Raw genomic sequence first — 24,751 nt, forward strand, 5'->3', positions numbered from 1 at the left:
ATTGAAGCTGTCGTGGATGTCAGCGATCTTGCGGTGGAAGAAGGTGGCCAGTGAGTCAAAACTTAGTGCAAACCTAACTGTGCTTAGAGTACACACGTGTATCTAATGCACATTGTTTTGTGTTTAAAGAGTGAGTAATGATCTAGGCCTGCTTTTGTTGGAGAGTTATAAATGCTTTTTCCATGCTTAAGTCAAATTAACAGCTGAAAAAATTGTATGAATTGAGGCCAATGTCTTTCAGTCAGTACATTAGGAAAATAGTTTCTGTGGCATGCCATACCATTTGATTGTGGTTTTTTTCAACTATTTAAAGGGCTTGGGGAATCACCCTAAACCTCTAGAAGAGAGCTGGCTCACTCTGTTGCTATCCCTGCCTTTTGTTGAAATGTACCAGTGATCTCAGGGAGGCCCACACAACGAATATTTTAAATTCCAATCCATGAAAACTGCAAGATTTTGGCAAAAGCTTAAAAGGCGCATGGACCTACTACTTGAAAGAGTTAAATCCTTGAATTTCAGGGGACTTATGAGTCAGTGCATGTTTTTCGGCTCATTTCTGTGTATTCAGGAGATGGAGCAAAGAGAAAGCTACAACATTGATCATCTGCAAAAAAAGCGCAAACTTTATTGAAAATGATTAGCCAAATCCACCTGATTCATTTTGAGCAGTGAAATGTGCTGACTCTGCTCACAAGTTATGAATGTTTCTGTGTTTGCATAATTGTGCCTGTGTTTTTCTTTTTTTTTCTTATATGTTACAGGAAATGCTGTTTGCACAGGGTTTAACCCCCCCTAAACAGTAAATACTCACAACTTTAGGTTTTCTTCTGTACCCCTCGGCATATTCACATATCCATTTTAATATTAGCAGCGTCATAATAGTCAAGTACACCAATCACATAATAGTCAAGTACACCAATCACGTAATAGTCAAGTACAGTGGTCTTGTTTGATTGGAATACCCTCATAAAGCCCTACTTTCATGATGCCTCTAACGCTGGGACACCACTAGGTGACACAACATGTTACGATTTCCCTTTCCCCTCCCTAGTAGCTTACGAAAAGTACATGGTGTAGATTGGCTAGGTAATAAGTAAGAGCCCCGGCTCCACCAAGATTTTGGGCCCCAACTCCACCAAAGCTTCTGACTTGTCTGTCTGCGTAAAAGGTATAGCAGGATAGCCCTGCTTCTTTTAGCATTCAACTACTAAAGAGCACAGAGAAAAACTATATAAAATGTCACGTTTTCAACCCATCATGTTGCACGTTTGTGGGGGAAGTAGGGTTTCTATACCTTTAATGCCAGGACTTGTTAGCAGCATGTGTTCGCATTGCTCAATGTAACAATAATCACTTTACCGACCATCTGACTCACATTTGTGACCTGCTGGTCATATCCTATGCTGGTGGCGAGTGCCCTCTGCAATCTTGCAGACCCTACAGGGTTTACACTGATCTCTCTTTGCCTGAAATACTAAAAAGATGAACCCCCTTCCAAATGTTCCACATAATGATCCCTGTAAGGCAACACAGCTATCTTCAACACTGTTAGTGATTGCCATCAAATATAAAATTGCCTATTAATTTTTGCCTTGCTATAGTTGGAATCTGTCATTGTTCCTTTCCTCAATTTTCCTTTTCTTTTCCAGTCTTCCCTTTTTGCCAGCGAGGTCATCCTATCCTTCGCGGTAATCTCTCTTCTCCTGGTATCCCAATGTATACTCGAACTTGATTGTTCACTTGTCTATCCAACTACTCCACCCAGATCTGCTGCGTCCTATCACACTCCTTTTACAGTCTTTTACTGATTCGTGCCACTTTTTGAAACAAAAAGCATTGGTTTCATGCTTCTGGCACCTAAATAAACAATAGAAAATACACAGCAGATAATGTGTAATATAGTCCTGTATTGCCATCTCGAGTGTCTGATGAGATTTACAAATCGCTCAGCCTTCGTTTAATGATTGATGCCAGTAGGACTCCAAGAGGTTATACAGCACCCAATTATACATAAAACACAACCTGAATATTTTTGGGAAAAACTAAAAGTTTTAAAGCACCTTCATATGGCTAATTAAAATGTGGCTTCATTCATTTTCAAGGGGTTAGCGGGATTCAAAATACTAATTAACATTTTTATGCTAAATGATATCTGCCTTCCTGGCAGGTCTTCCCATACCCAGAGAATACTTATCATGAAATTAGGAAAACACACAACAAGGCTCTTAACATGCCAGATGTGGCTTACATTGTCAGTTTATGAGGATGTGATGCATTGTGCAGTCAATTTCCGACGGAGGGCGCGTTTGTTATCTCACACTTCTTAGAGGAGAGCAGTTTGGCCCATCCTTCTCAGCAGTGACTCACTCTACCGCCTATTGTGACCCCACCCCCAAATTGTCGTGCACAGTTTTGTGAGTGATGTTACGTCCTTGGATTAAACATTTGTGCATTAGGGACAAAAAGAACAACGTGTGGTATAATTGGCAACTTACTTGTGACCATTCCCCCACAGTCAGCTGCGGAGGGCAGTCCGTTTTGCCGCACGGCTTGTGTGTGGCTGGTCTGACACTCTTGCAGTGGTCATCAGGCTTCTTGAGGAAGCTCCCGTCAGCCATTAACGTTTTACAGCTCACCTTGCGATTCTGGGTCCCTCCGCCGCACGTGCGTGTGCACTGTGGAAGCAAGGTAAAGCATGCATTTAATTTAGCATCCCCCCTTTCCCCAAGGTGCCCCAAAGCGCACCATGGGAGCTTCAATAATTTCTTCAAAAGAACTTCAGAGTTTGGCTTACCTGTTGCCACTCTTCGACATGCCAGCCAGGAGGACAGTCAATCTGGTTGCAGGCTTGGAACGCAAACGGCTTTTTATCTACACACTCTTGTGCATTGGGTTCCCCAGGCTCCACTGACTGCGGGCAGTAAACATTCCTTGTCTGTATTCCAACTCCACAGGTCGCAGAGCACTGGCTCCAAGGGCTGGTTTGCCACCTGCGTTTGAATATAAGAACCAGAGATCTGCATTCAAATAAATCAATACAGTGTGACAGCAGAACACATAGATGTGAACATTGGTGGGTATCATTCTTGTGGTAGGGGGCGGAGATCTATTTATTGCCACCTTCTATTCACTACTGGATGTACAAAAAATGACAAATATGCATTATTTTCAACAGGATGATGTACTGAGGTATAAATAACAAATATTGATGAGGGAAATGCAATTGGCAAGGTATATTTGGTCGTATTAAGTTGAAGTTCCAGTGATCTGTTCTGACTTCACTGGTCCTGAAAGTACCATGGAAAGTGTTAAGATAAAAAACTAAACAATATTAGAACATTGGAATGTGGAGCACTCCATTGAATACAATGGAATGCTTTGGGCTTCTACGGGCCGGTAAAGGCCCGCAGAGAAACATTCAAAGTTGCTTTTGTTCACAGCTGTTGCTGTGAACAAAGGCCTCTTGGAGCTCCCTCCGAGATGCCTTCGTTTTATTTGTTAGAACATTCTGCCCTCTAGTGGCAGAATGTTCTAATAGCCTTTAGCCCTTCCTAGCTGGGCTATACCGGCTATTAAAGTCCCACTCCCTTGTTAAAGGCCCTCGCCTTCGGGCTCGGGCCTTTAAGGCTGGAGCGGGCCTTTAATAGCCGGCACAGCCTTCTACAGCGGGCTATAAGGCTATATTAAATAACCTGAAACTTGACTAAACCATTGACAGGGCGTGATATTATAAAGCGTATTTAAGCTAAAATAACTAAAATAAGCGAAGTATTCCAAATTTAATAGGGTGAAATTTGGTGAGGAGTAATTATTGTTATAGTACCACACCACACAAGGGTCATGATTCACAAAAAAGTTGCACATTCACACCTATACAAGTAATCATATTCACTGGTGTAGATATACGACTTTGGAATTTTTTAAGCTTTTCCAGTACTATGATTGTAAACATGAACCAGTGTCAGAGCTTTTCAGGCATACTACTGGGGAAGGCTTGTGACATTTTTAGGTCTTACTTCGAACAGCTTTTAATGTCTATATGCAGATACACTGTTTTCAATACATAACATACACTTAAACTCTCATTTGGGTCAACCCCCTGCTCATGTTTGTATGGCCATGTTGACCATATCCGTGGTCTGCTCCTGATTCATTCATTTTCATTTCAAAATCTTTATTCTGTTTTCAGACAGAAAAAACCCCATAAAAGCTCATTATCCAGTAAATATTGCATAATAAAAACATGATATTCACACATAAAATACCCAAACAGTACAATATATATCAATAACACCAATGACAAAAAAACAGGTATGAAGGTAAAATAGCAGCAATCATTATACAGTTAAATTTCCCTACTGTCCCTAATTCTTTTTTTTTTTACATATCTTTTTATTGAATACAAAATACCAAGAAACAAAAAGGGAGGAAAGAACAAAAAACAAGGCAATACATTACAGTTTTGTCATGGCGGCGTTGGGGGGGATACACAATCAAATCAAACATCAGAAGTATACGATGAGATTGGGGAGGGGGGAGGAGACCAGGAAGAAGCAAGATAACTAAGTGCCCGTGGAGGAAGCATCAGGCTGGGAGGATGACAGGTCAGTATCCAACTCTGAAGGGGGGGGAGAACAGATGCCACCATGGTATGCGTTCCATTTGTTCCAAATTTTCCCCCATTTACAGGGCGTGCCACGGGAAACATACACTGTCTTTTCCCTAAACATGCACCAGTCCATGTTTTGTTGCCACACCAGAACTGTCGGCGGCCGCTGGGCACCCCACAACTGAGCAATGTCCCTCTTAGCAATCATATTACCCAAGGTCACCCATCGGAGCTACGCCAGATCATAATCATTCGGCTCCCAGACATTCAATAGGCACCGTCTCGCCTCAGGCATTGATTGCACACCCGTGACCTCACTCATAACTTCATGCACGCGAGTCCAATAGCGCATCACCGCAGGGCATTCCCAAATAATATGGAGAAACGCACCCACCAGACCACAACCACGCCTGCACAGTCCATCCACAGAGAACCCCATTCGCACCAGACGGGGACCAGTCACGTAGACCCTGTGGAGAATTTTGAGCTGGACAAACCGGAGGCGCGCCGGGATAGCCACTTCCTTCGGGGAAGAGATCGCAGCCTGCCAGTCCTCGTCGTCGAGTTCCAAACCGTCACTAGTCCACAGCACTCGAAGGTCACTCAGTAAGTCGGTTCTGGCGTTGATCAACTTTTTGTATATGAGTGAGATCGTGCCGTCAGGGACATGTCCGTCTAGCACCCGATCCTTGAGCGGGGACGCCTCCGGAATATCCGAGCCCGGGGGAAAGACGGACGAAACCGCGTGACGGATTCGCACATAGCGGAAGGATTCTCTATCATTCAAGTCATACTCAACTTTCAGCTCCTCAAACGTCTTGACTCTACCCTTAATCCACACATCATCCACCCTGCTGATACCGATCACATCCCACTTATCGAAACCCTTCGACTTCCAGAGGGAGCCAAGTTTTTCGGACGCATTAAGCGGGGTAGCGCGGGTCGGCTTATCAGCCCAGTCCAGGGCCGCTGTGGCACGATGCCACACCTGCACCGCTGTCCTAGTGGGGCCCGTGAGAGATCCGCCCGCAGATTTCGCATACAGAGCCCTGTTGTAGTCACTACCAGGCAGCAGCCATCTATCCATCTCAACCGCCGGGCTCGGCAAAGGACCATAAGTGCAGTGGTTGATGGCCCCCAGCTGAGAGGCCAAATAGTAGCGGCGGATGTCCGGGAGCGCGATACCCCCGTCGTACCACGGGAGCGTCAGTTTCGCAAGAGCAATACGAGGACGGCCCCCCCAAACCAATTGTCTCTGTAGACTTTCAATCTCCCGGAAGTAGCGGGCGGGCACAATATCAAGTGTATTCTGCAACGCATAAAGGAACCGAGGGAGCGACATCATCTTAAATAACGCCGCCCGTCCCAGAGGAGAGAGAGGGAGCCTGCCCCACGCAGTCACATCGGCACGGAGGCGCTGGAGAGGGGGCGTTCATAACGAAGCACCGGGTCCAAGGTGATAAAAATCCCCAAGTACTTGAATCCCTCCCGCACCACCGAAATAGGACATCCACGAGGTGGAAGAGGGGCCTCCCCGCATAGAACATAGATGCAAGACTTCGACCAATTGATGACCAGACCGGAGTTTTTACGGAAAGAAGTCAAAACGTCAAAAAGGACGATCAACGATTTCCGAGGCGACGTAAGATATAGGAGTATATCGTCTGCGTATAAGGATATTCGGTCTTCGAACTCCGGAGTCCATCTAATGCCCTTCAAGGACAGGTCCCATCTCAGCCATGCCACCAATGGCTCCAAGGCAAGGGCAAACAAGAGAGGGGACAAAGGACAGCCCTGGCGCGTGCCCCTACCAAGGGCAAAGGAGGCCGAGACACGACCGTTTACCACCACTTGGGCTACGGGTCGGTGTAGAGCAATTTCACCCAGTCGATGAAGGTGGGGCCAAAACCAAATTTAGAGAGAACCGCCCATAAATATGGCCACTCCAGCGTATCGAACGCCATGGTGGCGTCCAAAGACGCCAAGATGGCCGGTTCACGCAGAGTCGCCGCTCGCGCGAGGACTCCATGCAGGCGCCGGAGATTAAGTGCCGTGTTACGATGGGGTATGAATCCAGATTGGTCCGGGTGAACCAGGTCGCCTATGACAGTGACCAAGCGGTTAGCGAGCACTTTGGCCAGAATCTTCGGTTCGGCATTAATCAATGATATGGGCCTAAAGGAGGCGCAGCGGTCACGTGGCTTGCCATCCTTGTGGATCACCACTATGGAAGCCAATCTTTGGTCGGGAGGGAGGGAGCCTGCCTCCAGTGATTCCATGAACATCGACGGCGCTATCACATCCGGACGGAGCTTGTAAAGCTCTACAGGGAGCCCATTAGGACCCGAGGCCTTCCCCGATCGAACCGAGCGGATAGCCGTTATTACCTCATCAACCGTAGGCGGAGCCTCTAGAAGGTCCCTTTCGGGGTCGGACAAACGTGGCAGCGAGATATCCTGCAGGAGCAAGTGGGAGTCCTGTTACGGTCTATCAGTGACGGGGGAATACACCTCCCGGAAATAGTCAGCGAAACATTCAACAACATCAGCAGGGTCGGTGATACTCACTTCATTCACATCAACAATCACAGGGACAACCCGACTCGCACGTTCCCTCTTATCCAGCCAGGCAAGCAGTTTCCCCGCCTTATCCCCCACATCATACAGTCGTCCCTGCTGCTCCCTGCTCATCTCCTTCGCCGCATCAGTCACTAGCGCTCTATACTCAAGTTGCTTTAGACCCAAAAGGTGCAGCCTCTCCGGGGTGACCTCGGATTCCAACTCCCCCTCAAGAACAGTGATGTCATTTTCAACACGGACAACCTCCTCCCGCCTACGTCTCTTGACACTGCCAATCAAAGAGAGGGCCTGGCCCCTAATAACAGTTTTGTACGCTTCCCACAACGTGACAGAGGAAGACACAGAACCCACATTTTCAGCAAAGTATTGGTCAATCGTTTTAATTAGTTCCGCCCTGACCTTGGGGTCACGGAGGTACCAGGAGTGTATCGGGGCCACCCTACCCTCCGACCCCAAGTGTGCGTCCACTACCAACCACAGTGGGGAATGATCCGAGATACCCCTAGCTAGGTGTTTCACCTCCCTTATGGAGGAGGGCTGGCAGGAGGGCATCAGCACATAGTCCAGTCTGGAAAGACTGCCATGGGCACCAGAGTGGAAAGTATACTGCAATTGCCCAGGATGAAACAGGCGCCAGCAGTCAGTGAGCCCTAAAGCCTCCAGGAAATCCCCCAACCAGGATTGTGACTTCGCAATGTCTCGGGGAGGGTAGCGATCACACATCCCCGACACTACAGAGTTGAAATCCCCACCCACTACAAGCAGACCCTCGGGGAATCCCAAAACCACTCTTCCCAGATTCGCATAAGTGGTAGTCTGGAGACCCGGCGGCACGTAAACGGAGAGCAGGGTGACAACCCTTCCCTCCCAGCGCCCCACAATGGCAGCGTATCATCCCCTGTCATCAAGGACAATGTCGTCAACAGCAAGAGGGAGGGAGTTACGAACCAGAACGCCCACCCCCCTGGAGCCAGAAGTGAAACCGGAGTGCGCGACGAGGCGATAGCCACGCCTATTCATCGCGTGGCACGTGTTGCCAAGCAAATGCATCTCCTGAAGCAAGACCACATCAGGGGACAACCGTCGCAAGAGCTGCAACACCACGCCCCGTTTGATCCTATCTCCCAACCCGTTCACGTTCCAACACAGTACCTTAAGTCCCCTAACCCCCATCCCAGAGATCAACCCCATCCCCACCCCACACCGAGTGCGACACATTACAACACGAGATCATCAATAATATGCCTTGAAGAAAACAATAAAACGAAAACTGTAACCCCCAACCCCCCAAACAACCCCGTACATCATACCCCCCACCTCGCACCCCTGCGTAAGACTCAAAAGCCACCCCAACTTGCAGTGTGCCTGTCGCCCTAACATACAACTATTTTACGAAAAGAACCCCAGAGGAGGAAGACTCACCCACCCCCCCGCCCACACCCCAATAAGACAGTATGATAGCAAGCAATAGAGGCATAGCACCAAACCACAGCCGAAAAGTCAACACGATGGACCGGGAGCTGAGTCCGCCCCCTATTCCTGCTCCACCGGGCCTGACATTGGATTGCACGGAGCCCCCTCGCGTTGCCGGTCTAGTCTTGCGTTTCTCTACCTCAGGCTTGGTGGCCATCTTAGTTTGTGCGCTCCGAAGGGTAGTCTAAGACCTAGTGAAAATGGCTAAAGTCGATGCGCCCGCAACAATATAAAAATGAAGATGCAAACCAATCACCAGGTGATAAATGGCAGGAGGCCAAGTCACCAGTCGGTGAATAGCGGTGAGGCTGAAAGCAGCAGGCCAGGGCGATCGAAACAAAGTCAAGTAGGTCTAAGCGCGAGAAACGAAACTGAAAGTAGACAACCGGGCAAAGGAGGCTCGCATGATCCGTTGTTGTTCAATTACTGTCCGGCTGGCAGAGGAACCAAGCCCGGGGGCAGCACCACGGAGCAGGCCGATAAAGTTCAGAGGTCCATATCTTCAGCTCCCGATGTCCAAATCGAAATCCGAAAATAGATAAACGATCAGCAGGGTCGTGCCATGAACAACCCGTCGTCCAAATCAGGATAGGGTTCAGGATAGTCGGTGGAGGTGGCGAAGGTCCGGGAGCCCTGAGCTCACGCGACCATCTTGGGTGCGCGCTAAGCTCCTCCTCCCCTGTCCCTAATTCTTAATGTGGATTTTAAAAAAAACAGTCAGAAATAAAGTGCTTTCAGGGTTTAACAATTGCAGGTAATAAAGAGGGTCTGACCTGGGTAAAATTCAGTTTTTTTAGGAGGGGCTTTAAATAAAACCTCCGTGGTAAATCATAAAATGGACAAATAAATAAAAAGTGCTCCAGATCCTGCGGGGACTCATTGTCGCAGCCGCAGGATGGTAGCACTTGGCCTCGATGAGAACCCCTATGAATAGTTAACAAAAGGTGATAATAATTCAAACGAGACCTAATTAGCAGGTGCCGCTCGAAACTCGACATGGGCCAGGATAAATAAGGCTCCATTGAGGGTGTAGTTTTCAGCATAGCGTGGTTTCGGACACTGGGTTTAGTTAATTCCACCTCTTCCCGATTCATTTGTAATAACAGAGAGAAGGTTTTCCTCACAGACTCTACGTCAGCGAGTCTAATTGAATCAGGATTTGAGAAGAGTTCTGGGCACCCTATGGAAAAAAAAGCAGGCTTTTAAATATTTTAACTACGGGATTTTGGGCATGTTATCTAAAGATAGTGCTTCCCTGAGGAGTATATGGTTTAAGACCAAGTCTTTGTTTAGCCAACATTTTAGCCAAAAGATTAGTGGCCGTAGTGCTAAAGTGTCACTGATGAAAGGTGTGCCGGTTTCATAATGCACTATTACGTTGGAAGTCCCCTTTGGTACCCCCAACAGTTGCTTCAGAAAGATGTTCTCTGCCACCACAATATCATTAGCTGCCACATACCCCCAGAGTTCACTACCGTAAGACGCTATAGCCACGCTCTTTGCCTGATAAATCTTTAAAAGTGTGGCAATAGGTGGTTTGCCCATTTTCCTTGCAAAATTAAATATAGCGGCATTTGCCCTGGTTAACTCGCCCCTTTTCCTTTAAATTAATGGTTCCCATTTTAACTGATCATCAAACAGGACTCCCAAATAAGAGAACGGTCTGGTTATGGGGACCCGCTCCGTATTAACCCTGAAGGGATATGGCTTGTTTTTACACTGCCCCACCTGCATTATAAAAGATTTAGTGTTATTAATAGATAAGTCGCGGGCATCCATGTAGTTATGAAAGGCATTTAATAGGGTTTGAAGGCCTCTTGCAGTCCTAGCCAGGAGGACGGCATCGTCCGCATACAGTAAAACAGGCAAACCCTTGCGACCAACATACGGATAATCAGCACCAGTATTTAGTAAAAACTCCTCCAGGTTGTTAATATATAAATTAAAAAGAAAGGGGGCTAAAATACAGCCCTGCCTGACACCCCTGTGGACACTAAAGTCCCTGGACACCCTTAGATCCTGCGAGTACCTCACATTGGCTTTAGTATCCTGATGCATGTCCCTCAGGAGGTTGATCAGATTAGGCTCCACCCCCATGGCGCCCATGGCCTCCCAGAGTTTCCCCCGGTTGACACAGTCAAACGCGGAGGAGTGGTTCATGAACGCCATGTGGATGGTGCCCTGCCTGGCCAGGGTAAACTTCCCCATGACCATGTACAGATTGAGGCACTGTGCCACGGTAGAGTGGCCAGGCCGGAAGCCATATTGAATTTTAGAAATGACCTCATGTTCATTGGCCCAGGTTGTCAGTCTGTTCAGGATTACCCCTCCCACTACTTTTACTACAGAGTCAATGAGTGAGATAGGCCTGTAACAGGTAGTGCTATTACGATCCCCTTTCTTAAATACTGGCACTATTGTAGATGTGCCCCAGGACCCAGGGCAGCCGTGCTCAGCTGCTGCATTAATCACAGCAGTAAGAACCAGCGCCCAGAGGGATTCTTTCGATTTGAATAAATCCGGGGTATACCGTCTGGCCCAGGGGCTTTATTACTAGATAACCCCAAGATGCCTTTCTTAACCTCAGTAACGGTAAAAAGAGGGGGGGGTTACACCCCTTCCCCTCTAGCCACTGCTGGCTGCAGGGTATTACTGTTAAAAATAAGACTAAAATGGGATACCCAGTCATCTTCAGGGATGTTAGTGCAGATTGAATTGGCCCTCCCCACATCAAACAGGGGTTTATTAATAATACCCCAGAATCGTTCACTATTACCGAGGGTGTGAGGGTCTAACAGATCTTGCCAGATTTTATCCTTTATTTCTGCCTTAGGCTTGGCCAAGACCTTTTTATAAGATAGCCGCAGCGACCTAATCAGTATGGGGTCTCTAGGTATAGTTTTCAGGGCTACCTTTAGCTCGCGGCCTACTTTGAACAGGAATGGTCAAACCATTTGGGCTCCCTACAACATGAGCCCGATGATGGCACAGTTAACATGTCGCCTACTTTTGAGATGATCCCGTCAAATGCAGAAAGAATATCCGGTGAGATGGACGCAGGGGATACACATAATGATAACTCTGGGGCACATATTTTAGAAATCCTATCATAGATTGTGTCCGAGTTCACCTTAGACCATTTTAGACGCCGTCTACCGTCTGAACATTTCAGGACACCACATTTTGGGATCTTTTCACGAAGATTTAAAAGATTACCCACCAAGGAAATGCAGACAGGATTATGGTCGCTGTATATGGATTCCTGGATTTTAAAGCCAGATATCATTGATTGTAGGCCATTTGAAAGCAAGATGTGGTCGATAAAGAACCCCCCGAGTGCCCTTTAAATGTAGGAACAGGTTGGCAACTACAAGCATCAACCAAGGACATAGCAGAGGTTAGATCAAATTCGATTCAGCATGTCACCACGGCCAGAATGTTCAAAGTGAGGGCCTCTCATTCTATGACAGCCCAATGTTTCCATTGCCGTGATCATAGGGTCCCCACATGGGTGCACGTTAAAGTCCCCCGAAATAAGGATCTGGTGGAAGGAACCTTCACAGTGGTGCCTAATGAAATCGCCCAAATCAGCAATCCTACATTCCCCTCTGATATTTACAGCATTATAAAAGTTAATCAGGGACACCATTTCTTTCCCTCTTTTAATAGTTACTGCTTGGATGTCGGTGTTATGTGTGGTTATTGATTTAACTACACAAAGCAGAGCTAGATCAATATACAGGGCCAGACCCCCTTGGGCTCTACCACTACGTGACGGTACCGCCGGCACAAAGAAGCTTTTGTAACCTTCTAGAAATATGTCACACTCTACTAGCCAAGTTTCTTGTAGACAGATCACCGAAAAAGATCTTATGAATTCTGCCCATTTTGGATCTTTAGCCTTTCCCGCCAGCCCAGCGATGTTCCAGGAAATTACATTATAAGCAGGTTTCTTACATACAGGTGATAGCGGCAATCTGGTTACAACCATACTCCCTATTGAATCAGCATTGTTGTCTGCAGTATTGCCCCTGCTGGGAAATGGGGGCGCACAAGATATTTGGGTGGTAAGTGGCTCAGCTACTCCCAAAAGGTGTACAGGGCTGCCACTAACAAATTCCAAATTAGATTAATCCCTAGAGTGGTGGAGTCAATCTACCATTTCTAACCCGCTATGCCTATTTTGTGTGTGTATGTAACTCGGTATATGCGGTTGCACGTACCGGCCCCCAGCCAGCCTTTCCGCACCCCAATGTTTTACCAATGTCCAATCACTTTCCAAGTCTAAGGAATGGGGTAGGGGATAGAAGTACGATAATGGGAGGGTTTGGATTGAGGACCCAGGGCTGTGGTGGCTCCAGTTACAGATATGCCCCACAGTATGCGGGTCTCTAAAATTCACCAACACGCAGTCCCCTTGTGTGGTTTTTGGTCTGTGTCCCACCCAAGACAACCTGCGCACCATCAGGATTTCGCTAGAAATATTACGCGGGAGTGGTCTATTTCTATTTAGCCAATCGGCTACTTTATTTTTCAAGGAGGTGAACGATTCATTGGTCGGGTTACTTATTTCTGGGACCCCAGTTAAAACTACCAGATATGGACTTGATTCTGGCGGTAAATTAATTCTAAGGTCCCCAACATTACCAACATCGGATAAATCCCAAGAGGTTTCTTTATGCTTCACACCATTGGCCCCAGTTATAACAGTAGGAGGTGGTGGCACAGGGGTCGGTGATTTAATTGTGGGTGCATTTGAATTTGGGGGTGATGAAAGTGAAATTGGGTTCTGTGTCCCAACCCCCCCTTGTACGTTATACACTTGAGCTTTACCCCGGGGCAACATATTAAACTTAATGTTATCCGCAATCTCCAATGTTGTTTTCTCAATCTTGGTTAACCGCTGCTCAATCTTTATGAGTCTGCCCTCAAAAGATTTAAAGGATGACTTTAGCAGTGCTCCAAGATTGACAGAGTCTAGATACTGCGGTGCCGGTGTTATAGCAATAGATTTAGGTGCCCCTATGGTAATTTCAGCAGGGACTGGCGACCCTCCTCTCTCGACAAATGTCAGAGCCTCAGTACCCAGGCCGTTCGATCTTATATTATTGTCACTGACACATTTGGTGATTTTGGGCTTCTTGCCACCATTAACTGCGTTAGCCCCCCGCTTCCTCTTAGGAATCGCCCCCTCGCGCCTTCCACGCTGTTGTCTGGTGTTTGGTCTCTCAGGTGAGCTGCTAGTAGACACCATGGTGTTCTCCGTAGTCATGGATGTTTGGAGCTGGTCGATTAATGAGGTAAGACCCTGATCCGAAATGGTGGGTGGACTATGGACAATTACAGGAGCATCGATGATGTTTACACGTGATGTTGTATCCGGGGTGCGAGCATTGGCAAAGTGCCCCATGGAGGATCGTTTAGCTAGTGCAAGGTCCTGAGAAACCCTGCGCTCCATGAGAATGATTCCCTGGTCGATGACTGAGTTTGCCCTAATGATGAATTTGTCCAATGTCCCTGTGAGGAGCCCACCTGGGTTTACTGCTTTGCTTCTGTTTTCGTACACTGACATTTTACCGTGCAGGTAACAAGACAAACAGGTACTTACAGTTCGACTAGATGACCGATTTTCTGGGACTCCACATGAAAGAGGGGTGGCCCGGTCCGGTCTCTTTCGGGCTCGAACGGGCTAAAACGGGCCCGCCCTTGGCCCAGTCTTCACCCGGCACGTCCCGCGATGCGGGATAACGGTGCTGATTTTAAACCCCTGTGCAGGGCGTAGTGGAAATGTCGCTCTATGCCCGATGTCTGCTGGGCACTGTAGTTCCCCCTCTGCTCTTGCCGCGTACTCCAAGACTGCAAGCGTTTCCCGCGGAGCGGGAAACACGAGAAGTGTCCTGAAGTTAAGGATAGGGGGAGCGTGGTTCTCCGCCAAATCGTGAGTCCATCTGCTGCGCCAAGAAGAGTCTTCAGGTATTTCCCGCGATGCGGGATGACGGGGCTGATTTTAAACCCCTGTGCAGGCCGTGGTGGAAATGTCGCTCTATTCCCCGATGTCTGCTGGGCACTGTAGTTCCCCCTCTGGTCTTGCCGCGTACTCCAAGACTGCACGGGAAACGCGATAAGTATCCTGAAGTTAAGGATAGGGGGAGCGTGGTTCTCCGTCAAATCGTGAGACCCTCTGCTGCGCCACGAAGAGTCTTCAGGTATTTCACGCGATGCGGGATGACGGGGCTGATTTTAAACCCCTGTGCAGGGCGTGGTGGAAATGTCGCTCTATGCCCCGATGTCTGCTGGGCACTGTAGTTCCCCCTCTGCTCTTGCCGCGTAATCCAAGGCTGCGAGTGTTTCGAAACGCGAGAAGTGTCCTGAAGTTAAGGATAGGGGGAGCGTGGTTCTCCGCCAAATCGTGAGTCCCTCTGCCGCGCCAAGAAGAGTCTGCAGGTATTTCCCGCGATGCAGGATAACGGGGCTGATTTTAAATCCCTGTGCAGGGCGTGGTGGAAATGTCGCTCTATGCCCCAATGTCTGCTGGGCACTGTAGTTCCCCATCTGCTCTTGCCGCGTACTCCAAGACTGCGAGCGTTTCCCGCAGAGCGGGAAACGCGAGAAGTGTCCTGAAGTTAAGGATAGGGGGAGCGTGGTTCTCTGCCAAATCGTGAGTCCCTCTGCTGCGCCAAGTAGAGTCTGCAGGTATTTCCCATTCAATATCGTTCCTCCTTATGCTTCTTTTGACCTGCATAGGAGCTTTTAGTCTCTCTGTGATCTGAATGCATGAGTTGTATCCTTCCACATGAGGGGGCTCTTATTAATTTTAAGATTTAGAAATCAATGGGAGTTTATGCATTTCCTTGTTTGTTATTTCCTTTCCCCTGCTCCCCAATATTCCCCATAATGCGCCCCATTTACACACCCGGTTCCACTTAATTCCCTTTATATCAGGGTTATAACTGCTGTGACAGAGGCATGGCAATGCAAGACAGTTATGAGCTGCACGCTGCTTGGTGGTTCTCTACCACTGCATGTTTTTTTCAGCACTGTGCACTGCAAGAGCAGCATGGGGCTTTTGAAATTTCCCTCCCCTGTCCTCATTTTACTGCTACTTCGATTAGTGCCTCACGTGGAACCAATACTGACACACCTCACAATTGAGACTTTATAAGTCAGGTGTATTGAAATCACTTCCTAGGACAGCGTCGCAACAGTAATACTCCTCCTAATAACGCCTGAAACCTGTAACATTTTGCCGTCAGACCTTCTGTTTTTGCTGACTTCGGTTTTGCTGGCCTTAGGACTCTGCGCACTTTACCACTGCTAACCAGTGCTAAAATGCTTGTGCTCCTACACTAAAACATAACATTAGCTCATACCCAGTTGGCATATTTAATTTAATTAGCATATTTAAGCCCCTAGTAAAGTGCCATTACCTGTGCCCATTGCCTGTAAATGTAATGCCATTAGTGGACATGCAGCACTGATTATGCCACCCACTTAGGTAGCACTTTAAACATGTCTCTGGCCTGCCATTTCAGCATGTGTGTCTGCAGTTTTAAACTGCCATTGCGACTCGACAAAATAAGCATTTTAGCAAACACAACAAGATGATGGACGGAGTGCTGAAACTTTTCAACCACTCACCCCAGTCAAGAGATCTGGGTTAAATCCATCATTCTTTTGCTCACTATGCCACTCAAGTTTGGACCCAGCCATAAGCAAATAAGTCTTGATTTGGCTCCTAATGGGAACTGTCCAGCCTGAGCTGCTCTCTTGAATGGGGGTCATTTAAAAAAAAAAGTTTCAGCACTCCGTCCATCATTTTGCCAGGCCCAAACCTTTCTTTTCAATATACATGTAATCCCTAAGGTAGGCACTGGAAAAGCCCCAAGGGCAGGGTGCAGTGTATTTAAAAAGTTGAACATGAAATTTTTTATTTTACAGCCCTGGTAATGTAATAACATTCACATTGGATTCACCTTACCACATTTTATAAGCCTAGTTTCCGATTGGGAATAGGTACCCAGTTCTTGTTTGGCGTCTCTGGAATCACAATTTTAAATCTTAATTTATGGTGAAAGTCAGATTTTAAATTGCAATTCTGAAAAGGCCCTTTTAGAATGTTGGAATTTTCTTTCCTTAGCCATTTGGTGCCTGCATTGTTTCATTCATTCATTCATTCATGACTGGGTGTGGGTGACAGTTGAGCTTTTTTTGTATTCCTCTTAGACAGTCACACACAATGGGGAGTTAGTCGTGACTGGACGGGCCATCACTGGCAGCATGGGAGGGAGGATCAGGGCCCGGCCCCACTTACACTTAAATAGGCTATGTCCTGTCTCTACACAAAGGGCTGCATACCCCCTCTAGTTAGTCTGGAGCCAGGACCAGGAAGGCAGGTCACCTGTGCACTTTAAAGGCATGCCTCTAGATGCTTCTCCCCATTTCAAAGGTACAACTGGGTATATATAGTGTACCTCATTTCAAAGGCACAACTGGATATATATATTGGACCTCAGATTCCACCACTTCAGTACACATCGTGACCTATGGCTACTCTTCCAGCAAGAAAGACTGCTGTGCTGCTATAAGGACTGCTGAACTGCTGCTCTGAAAGAACAGCTGCCCTACTGTGCTGCCTTTGGAACCACGACTGCACAATGCATCTGTGGCGCAGGCCCTCCACATCACAGCTCTTCGGAACTGACTCATCACCCTGACGGCACGCTGCATCCTTGATGCCAGACTTCACATCACAACCCCCGTCGACTGCATCCTCTTTGACGACAGAGGCCCTCACATTGCAGCATCGCCGCATCTCAGAAACGACGCATCGCTTCGTCTCTGCTACGGATCTTTGACGTAGAGCCTTGCAGCACTCAACAAATAAGTATTTAAGGTACTTTGTTCAGCGAGCCTAACTCGGTCCCTGCACGCTCCATCATGGTCAGCCTAAACTTGTGACTTAGTGCTATATTTACTCAAATATTTAAAATTGAATATTTCCGGTTCTACTAATTGGATTTTGTAATTTTGGTCCTGATTTATATATTAAATAGAGTACTATCTCTCTAACTTGGTGTGGGATCCTTTTTGTGTGATCTTTTGTAGCGATCCAATGGCTTTGATTCTCAGTATACTGTTTGTTCCTGGAACGTTGCAGGGATCAACTTGCAGTTTAAGAAAGAGGACTGAATTATGTTTGTCTCTGGTTTTGTTCAAATATGTTTGCAGCAGACATGGTCAGTAGTGGATTTTCATGTAAATTGCTTCTGTTAATTTTCTATTCCAGCAATCCCTGTTACTTCCGGCAGGGCGAAGGGTGGACTAGCAATACTCTTGGCCGTAAAAATGCCTCAGTGAAAATCAAAACTGCATGCTCTTCTCCTTGGTATCAGTTATTGCTCTTGTCCACTTTAGGCCCTGTAGACCTGTTAATTATACACTTTTATTATAATATTTCGATCATCGTAATTCACAGGTAGTGGATAATTTACAAGAGGAAATTTTCAAAGTAACATCTCTGAGACATCCACTATTTATTATGTCGTTTGGGGATTTCAATTGTACATTTTACAAATTTAGTGAGTCATAAGCCTGTGTTTTGGACAACAAGGATGGTTATCCATTGTCACATGTCAATCATTCTATTTATGGGGACGCGTTAAAAAGAATTGTTACCACTTGTCTTATTTAAGTGAGTATGTAAGTGCTTCTCCTGAGCAATGTTCGACTTACTGTGGGGGGGGGTCATGCTAGTGTAATTTATTTATCTATTTATTTATTTATTTAAAAGGTTTTATATAGCGCTGCTAGACCCGAGAGTATCAGAGCGCTTTACATAGTGATAACACAGGAACATATTAAATTCAATATACAGTTGAAAGAGAACAGAAAATTTTAAAAAAAGAAAGTAGAGGAGAGTTGAGAATAGCGCTAGTGAGGAGGATGAGGTGGGGGAGGATGTGATGGAAGGGGGAGAGGGGTAACAAAGTGACCTATAGAAGAAGGGTGTGGAGCGGGTTCAGTATCGATGAACATTAAGAGCCACAATATTTATTGAGGAGAAGTACTTTGAGTCTTTTTTTGAAGAGAGGGTAGGAGGGGTTGCAGCGAAGGTCTTTGGGAAGTGAGTTCCAGATTGTGGGGGCATTACCGGAGAAAGCACGGGATTGGGTCTTTTTACATTTCAGTTTAGGAGGGATAAGGGCAAGCGAGTTTGCACTTCTCAGGTGTCTAGTGCTACCTGCTTTTTGTAGTTTGCTTGAAAGGTAAGAAGGGTGTCTTGGTGAAGAACTTTGTGCGTAATGCAAGCAATCTTGTAGGTAGATCGACCTTCAATTGGGAGCCAGTTTAGATTTTTGAGGACAGGAGAGATGTGGTCACATTTTTTACAGTCTGAAATAAGTCTAGCGGCTAGGTTGAGGACCGATTTAATCGGTGCCATGTGGACTTTGGGGGTGCCGGCCAGATTGGCGTTACCATAGTCAATTCTGGATAGGACAAGAGATTGAACAACGATTTTGAAATCATCAGCTGAAATGAAGGGTTTAACTTTTTTGAGGTAGTGCAGGGCGAAGAGAGCACTTTTGGCTGTGTTTTTAATGTGTGGGATGAGAGTCAGATTCTGATCGATGCTGATACCAAGGGATTTGACAGAGTTGGAGGTGGAGAGGGAGTAATTAAGTGCTTTGATGTCTTTGATCCAGAGTTGAATGGGGAGGGAAGTGTGTTTGGGGGTGAAAAGGATGAATTCGTTTTTTTTAGGATTAAGTTTGAGATGGTTCAGATGGAACCAGGCTTGAACTTTCAGCAGAGTGTCATTGAGGTGAAGGATGTCATTGTGGGATTTAATCTTGTAGTATAATTGGGTATCGTCGGCTTAGAGGTGGTAACTGATTTTGGCTTGTTTGAGAATGAGAGTGAGGGGTTCCATAAAGAGGTTGAAAAGGGCAGGAGAGAGGATAGACCCTTGGGGGACCCCGAGAGCGACAGGTTGAGGTTTGGATAGACAATGACTGAGCTTAATTTGTTGTGATCTATTCTGGAGGAAGGAAGAGAACCATTTGAGGACAGTGCCTTCAAAACCAAAGCGATCTTTTAGGGTGTTAAGCAGAGTGGGATGGTGTACAGTATCAAAGGCAGCCGATAGATCAAGGAGGATTAGCAGTGAGGATTCGCCTTTGTCAAGAGAGCGATGAATGTCATCGGTGATATTGAGCATCGCTGTTTCGGTGCTGCATCCCTTTCTAAAACCAGATTGGAAAACATCAAGAAGATTGAAGGAGAAGATATGGTTATCAAGCTGAGACAGAACACATTTTTCAAGAGCTTTAGAGAGGAAGGGAAGGTTGGAGATAGGGCGTAGATTGTTCAGATCATTAGGATCAGCAGTGGGGTTTTTAAGGATGGGGGAGATTTGACCTAGCTGGAGGGAGGCCGGAACACAGCCAGAAGAAAGTGAGGAGTTGATGATATCGGTCCATATTGGGGCAATGATGTATTTGAGTTCTTGAACTAAATGGGCGGGGAGAGGATCATTGGAATGTGAGGATGGTTTGAGTTTAGAGATAATGTTGATGATAGTAGTTTCAGAAATTGGGTTAAATATGCTCCATGAAGCGTTGTTTTTAGGAAGGGAAATGGTCGAGGATGAGCCAGGCTGGGTGAGAGTAGGGAGGGGTTGGGCGGGATCGAGGTGAGGGGGGAAGTAGGAGATCATTGAGTTGGGCATGTTAGTGAGGGTGAGTTGAATGGGGGGAAGTTGTTGGGTGAGAGGAGATGGGAGGCGGAAGAAGGTGAATTGGGAATATTAGGGAGGGTTAATTGGATGGAGGGCGGTTGGAGAGAAAGAGGAGGGGAAGAGAAGGATAGTTCAATGGTGTTGACTTTATTCGAAAAGAAGGTGGCAATTTCTTCGCATCTTTCTACAGAGTCAGCTAGTTTAGGAGGGCCAGAGGAAGTTTGTTTTTTAACAATGTTAAACAGTTCTCTGGGAAGGTTTTTGGCTTGATCAAGTTGAGACCGGAGGAAGGCAGCTTTTTCGTTGAAGTGTATGAAAGGTATCAATCCTAGGCTATCAGTAGTACATAACAAACCAAGATTGGTACAATTAGAAAAATTATCCAAATATGAGAAACAAACAAGCAAGATGACAAAAAAGTGCAAATGTATTCAAATTTAATAAAAAGTGGTATAAAATCAAGATATACAATTCATTACAATACAGTCATTCATTCATTTATCTATGACCAAAAACAAGTGGCAGATAAGTTTCAAATCTGTATCCGACGCGTGTTTTGGCGTGCATCCACGCCTTCTTCAACAATAGCCACAATATATTTTAAAAAGATCTGCTAAAGATGTAGGCAAAAGTCAATAATGTTCTCATTGAAAGTTGCTATACATAAACCTTCCGAAGGAGAAAAACGACGTATGATAATCTTTTTGTTAAAATCTGTGTGAGCGAGTCATCGGGCGTTTAACTTGTATTTCAAACGGTCAAGCTCCTTATCTTTGTCTTTAACTTCGGGAGTTCTAGGAACCTTATATTAGCAGCCTGATCTGGCCGAAGGGATAACTTCAGCGATATTGTGCACTCAATGACGGAACTTAGTTTTATCCCTGTCCTAGGAATCATTTTATTCATTTTTCAGGGGGTCCTTGTTTCTTTGCATTTTTAGCTTTTTCGTTGAAGATATGCTTTTTGTAAATGGCTCTGTTGGTTCTCAGTAGTGTCAGGTTATCAGAGGAGGGATGACTCCTCCAGGTGCGTTCTGATTGTCTGAGTGCCCGTCTTTCATTATTTAGGTCGGCATTGAACCAGGACTTGTTAGGGATGTTTTTTTGTTTTTTGAGTTTCATAGGGACAATTAGATCGAGGGCGTCACGAATGAAGTTGTTATAGTGATCAGTGAGTTCATTGGTGCTAAGAGAGGGGGGAGGAGTAAGTGGGTTTTAATTGTGGATTCCAGTTCGTCAGGTGGAATGAGGTGAAGATTTCAAGTGGGTTTCATGGGAAGAGTACTAATGGGGGTGGGGGGAGTAATGGGGCTGTTCAATCTACAGGAAGTATATTAGAAAGGGAGTCCATATCCTTGTTCTTCAAGATAGCATCAAGGGTGGCGCCTTTGTTGTGTGTCGGGGCAAGGCAGAGTTGAGACAGGCCCGTGATGTCTAGGGTTTCATTAAAAAGGGCGACCGCAGGGCCATCATTTTTGTTCCAGTGGATGTTGTAATCACCCAAGAAGAGATTCTTGGAGTGGGAGATCGATGCTTGGATAATAAGATCAGTCATCTCTTCGGTAAAGGGGAGGCAATTTCCTGGGGAGGTGGTAGATGGTGTGTAGCCGCGTGGTGGGAAAGCCAGGGAAAGAGAGGTCAGCACAAAGGTATTCAAAGGACGAAGGGTCTGGGAGCTGGACGGGTGATATGTCGAGATTCTCCTTATAGATAAGGGCAAGGCCTCCTCCTAATTGTTCGATTCTATCCTTCCTGATAATAGCGAAGCCTGGTGGGACAAGCTAGTCGAGGATAGGGATGGAGTGGGCGGAAAGCCAGGTTTCAGTAAGGAATGCGATGTCAATGTTTTCACTGAGAATGGTTTCTGCAATCTCAATTGCGTGACATGAGGCGGATCTACAGTTAATCAACATGCAGCGAAGGGGAGAGGGGACAGGAGGGGGTGTGGGGGGGCAGGGTGGGATAGGTCTAAGTAGTTGGGGGGTCTAGGAGAAGTCGGGTGAGGGGGGGTCTGTTCGTTCTTAGGAGAACAGGTATAGAAGATAGATGTGGGATGGAGGGCGAGGGAGGAGAGGGGGAGCCAGATGTTAGGGTGCGAATATCAGGATGAGGCGGGGAGGATGTGTTAGGGTTGTAGGGTGGGATGCTTAGGGAGCATTCATTGTGTATATCATGGGCAGTGGATCTACAGGGGAGATGAGGGATGCCGGTGTTGGTCAGTACAATCGGTGGACTGTTTGATGGCGGATTGAGATGAATGTCGTCTTGCGAAAGCTCAGTGCTTTGTGATATCGTTGAAGTGTGGACAGGCTCAGATGGATGGACTTTAAGAAGGAGAGAGATATCACTTCTGAGTGAGGCGAGTTCTAAGACGAGGGACGAAAGGAGAAGCTCAACTTTAAGGAGTCATTTGGTAGGAATTGAGGCGAAAAGTGTATCGGATAAGTTAAAGAGATTGGTAGGGTAAGGGTTATCAAGGTGGGGGATAGCATGGGGCGGAAGGGGGGAAAGCCTGGAGGGGGGGAGGGGGGTATTGTAGTGAGGCGGTGCATCATTTATGGAGTAAGGGGGAGTATCAGAAATAGGCATAGGAGAGGCCTTCAGTTCAGGAGGGTCGATAATATATATAATATATAGTAATTTTGTAAGCATGGTAGGGGAATATAACTTCCTTACTCACTGTTTAGGTGACCATAATCCTCTAACAGCGTCTTTTGAAAATACAGACAGGAAGGCCCCAACTGCCTGAATTCCCTATTAGATACATTGTTAATCAAGGTTTTGGGATAAAATGGGATTGGATAAGCCCACGAGCCTTTGTTCATATAATAATCTGTGAAAAGTTTGAGCTCATAAACAGTTGTTTAAGTCATGAGACTCCACTGTCTGTAATGGTACGGGATTTTCAAACCTTGTGTGCGGCTTCCTCGTCTAAACCTATGGTGAAATCTTATCGCCATAAGGAGCAGCCCCTAGCATGCTGGTGTCACAGTGCCTTCACAAAAGTCCATAAATATCTGAAAGGTGCCGTTTTGGATTAACCATGTGATAAAGGAAACTGAGGAAGAAATACAAAGCCACAATTAAACAGAGGAAAGAGGAGTTGAGGACAGAGGCTTGGTCAGGTCAAGAGGCAGCAGGGTCTTTTAAAGATATGAAGACGTTTTGGGATGTTATTAACTGTCCGGTGTTTGCAGACGTCCCATCTGATAAAATGGATTCCCGAATTCTAAGGGACACATGGGTGTCCCATTTTTTATGAAGGTTTTCAATCCTGCAAATTAGTCAGATGCTCTGAGTGACCAGGAACTTGAAGGTACCTGGTATATGCAACAAGCAATTCTTTTAAGTAATTGTATTTCAGTAGAAGAGGATGAGAATGCAATTTCTAAGGGTATTTGTTCCAAAGCTCCGAGTCCGGATGGGATTCCCATCGTCCTTTTTAAGAAAATAGTAGCCTTTGGGCTCCAATGTTAGCAAACATTTTTAGAGCTGCTATCATTGGACCCCTCATGGAGTTAGAGGCAATAGTGGTCCCAGTGTTTAAAAAGAGTGACGAAAATAATCAAGGGTGCTACAGACCAATTTCTTGGATTGACTAATTCGTAAAAGTACTGGTGAGGGTCCCTCTGGCCCGATTAGAAGACTGTGCTTCTAACAATAATGTGCTGTCAAAAACCAATTTTTTTGGTGCAGGATGGGCACAGTAGAGCAGTGCCTCAATCTCTACTGATTGTCAGCAAATATGTTAAGTCAATGAAGAGCTCTTTACATCTTGCCTTCAAGAACTTGTGTGTTTGATTCTGTCAATCGTGATACATTGTGGTCTATGCTACGGAATATGGTGGCAGAGGAACCATAAGTTATCCTACTACGCAGGTTACATCTGTAGACCACAGTTAAGATCCGCTTTGACCCCAACGTTGAGACAACGAAGCCCATTCTATAGATGGAAGGAGTCCATCTGGGTTGAATTCTGGCCCCTTTCCTATTTCTTATCAATACCAAAGGGTTAGATGCACATCAGTTGGAGAAAACCGTTGATTACCCTAAGATTGGCTGTGATTACATTGCAACACTCTAATATGCACACAATACTGTCCTTGTTACTAGGACGGCAAATAGCCTACAGAATTCCATTGATGAATTTGTTGGCTTTCTGACGTCACTGGATCTAAAGGTTAATCATAAAAAATCATAGGTCATGGTTTGTGAACAAAAAAGAACGAAGTCTAGAACATTTGCGGTCCAGGGGAATATAATTGAAAAAGTCCAAAATGTTTCCTACCTGGGAATTATCTTTAACTCTCAGATTTCATGGGACTCTTTACTTGCTCAGAGTGCCCTGCAATCT

The 24,751-nt window shown here is 46.1% G+C and overlaps 1 protein-coding gene across 1 annotated transcript in view; it reads right to left on the bottom strand.

Moving 5' to 3' along the window:
• ADAMTSL3 (ADAMTS like 3) overlaps positions 1-24,751 on the bottom strand; it is a 2,298,702-nt gene that overhangs the window by 426,267 nt on the left and 1,847,684 nt on the right. The window contains exons 18-19 of the mRNA XM_078684728.1: positions 2,795-2,990; positions 2,496-2,675 (exon numbers count right to left, since the gene is read on the bottom strand). Coding sequence (XP_078540854.1) covers positions 2,496-2,675; positions 2,795-2,990 — 376 coding nt within the window. The remainder of the gene's footprint in view (positions 1-2,495; positions 2,676-2,794; positions 2,991-24,751) is intronic.

This window comes from Lissotriton helveticus, chromosome 3_2 (assembly GCF_964261635.1).
Source record: "Lissotriton helveticus chromosome 3_2, aLisHel1.1, whole genome shotgun sequence".
NCBI classification, from domain to species: Eukaryota; Metazoa; Chordata; class Amphibia; order Caudata; family Salamandridae; genus Lissotriton; species Lissotriton helveticus.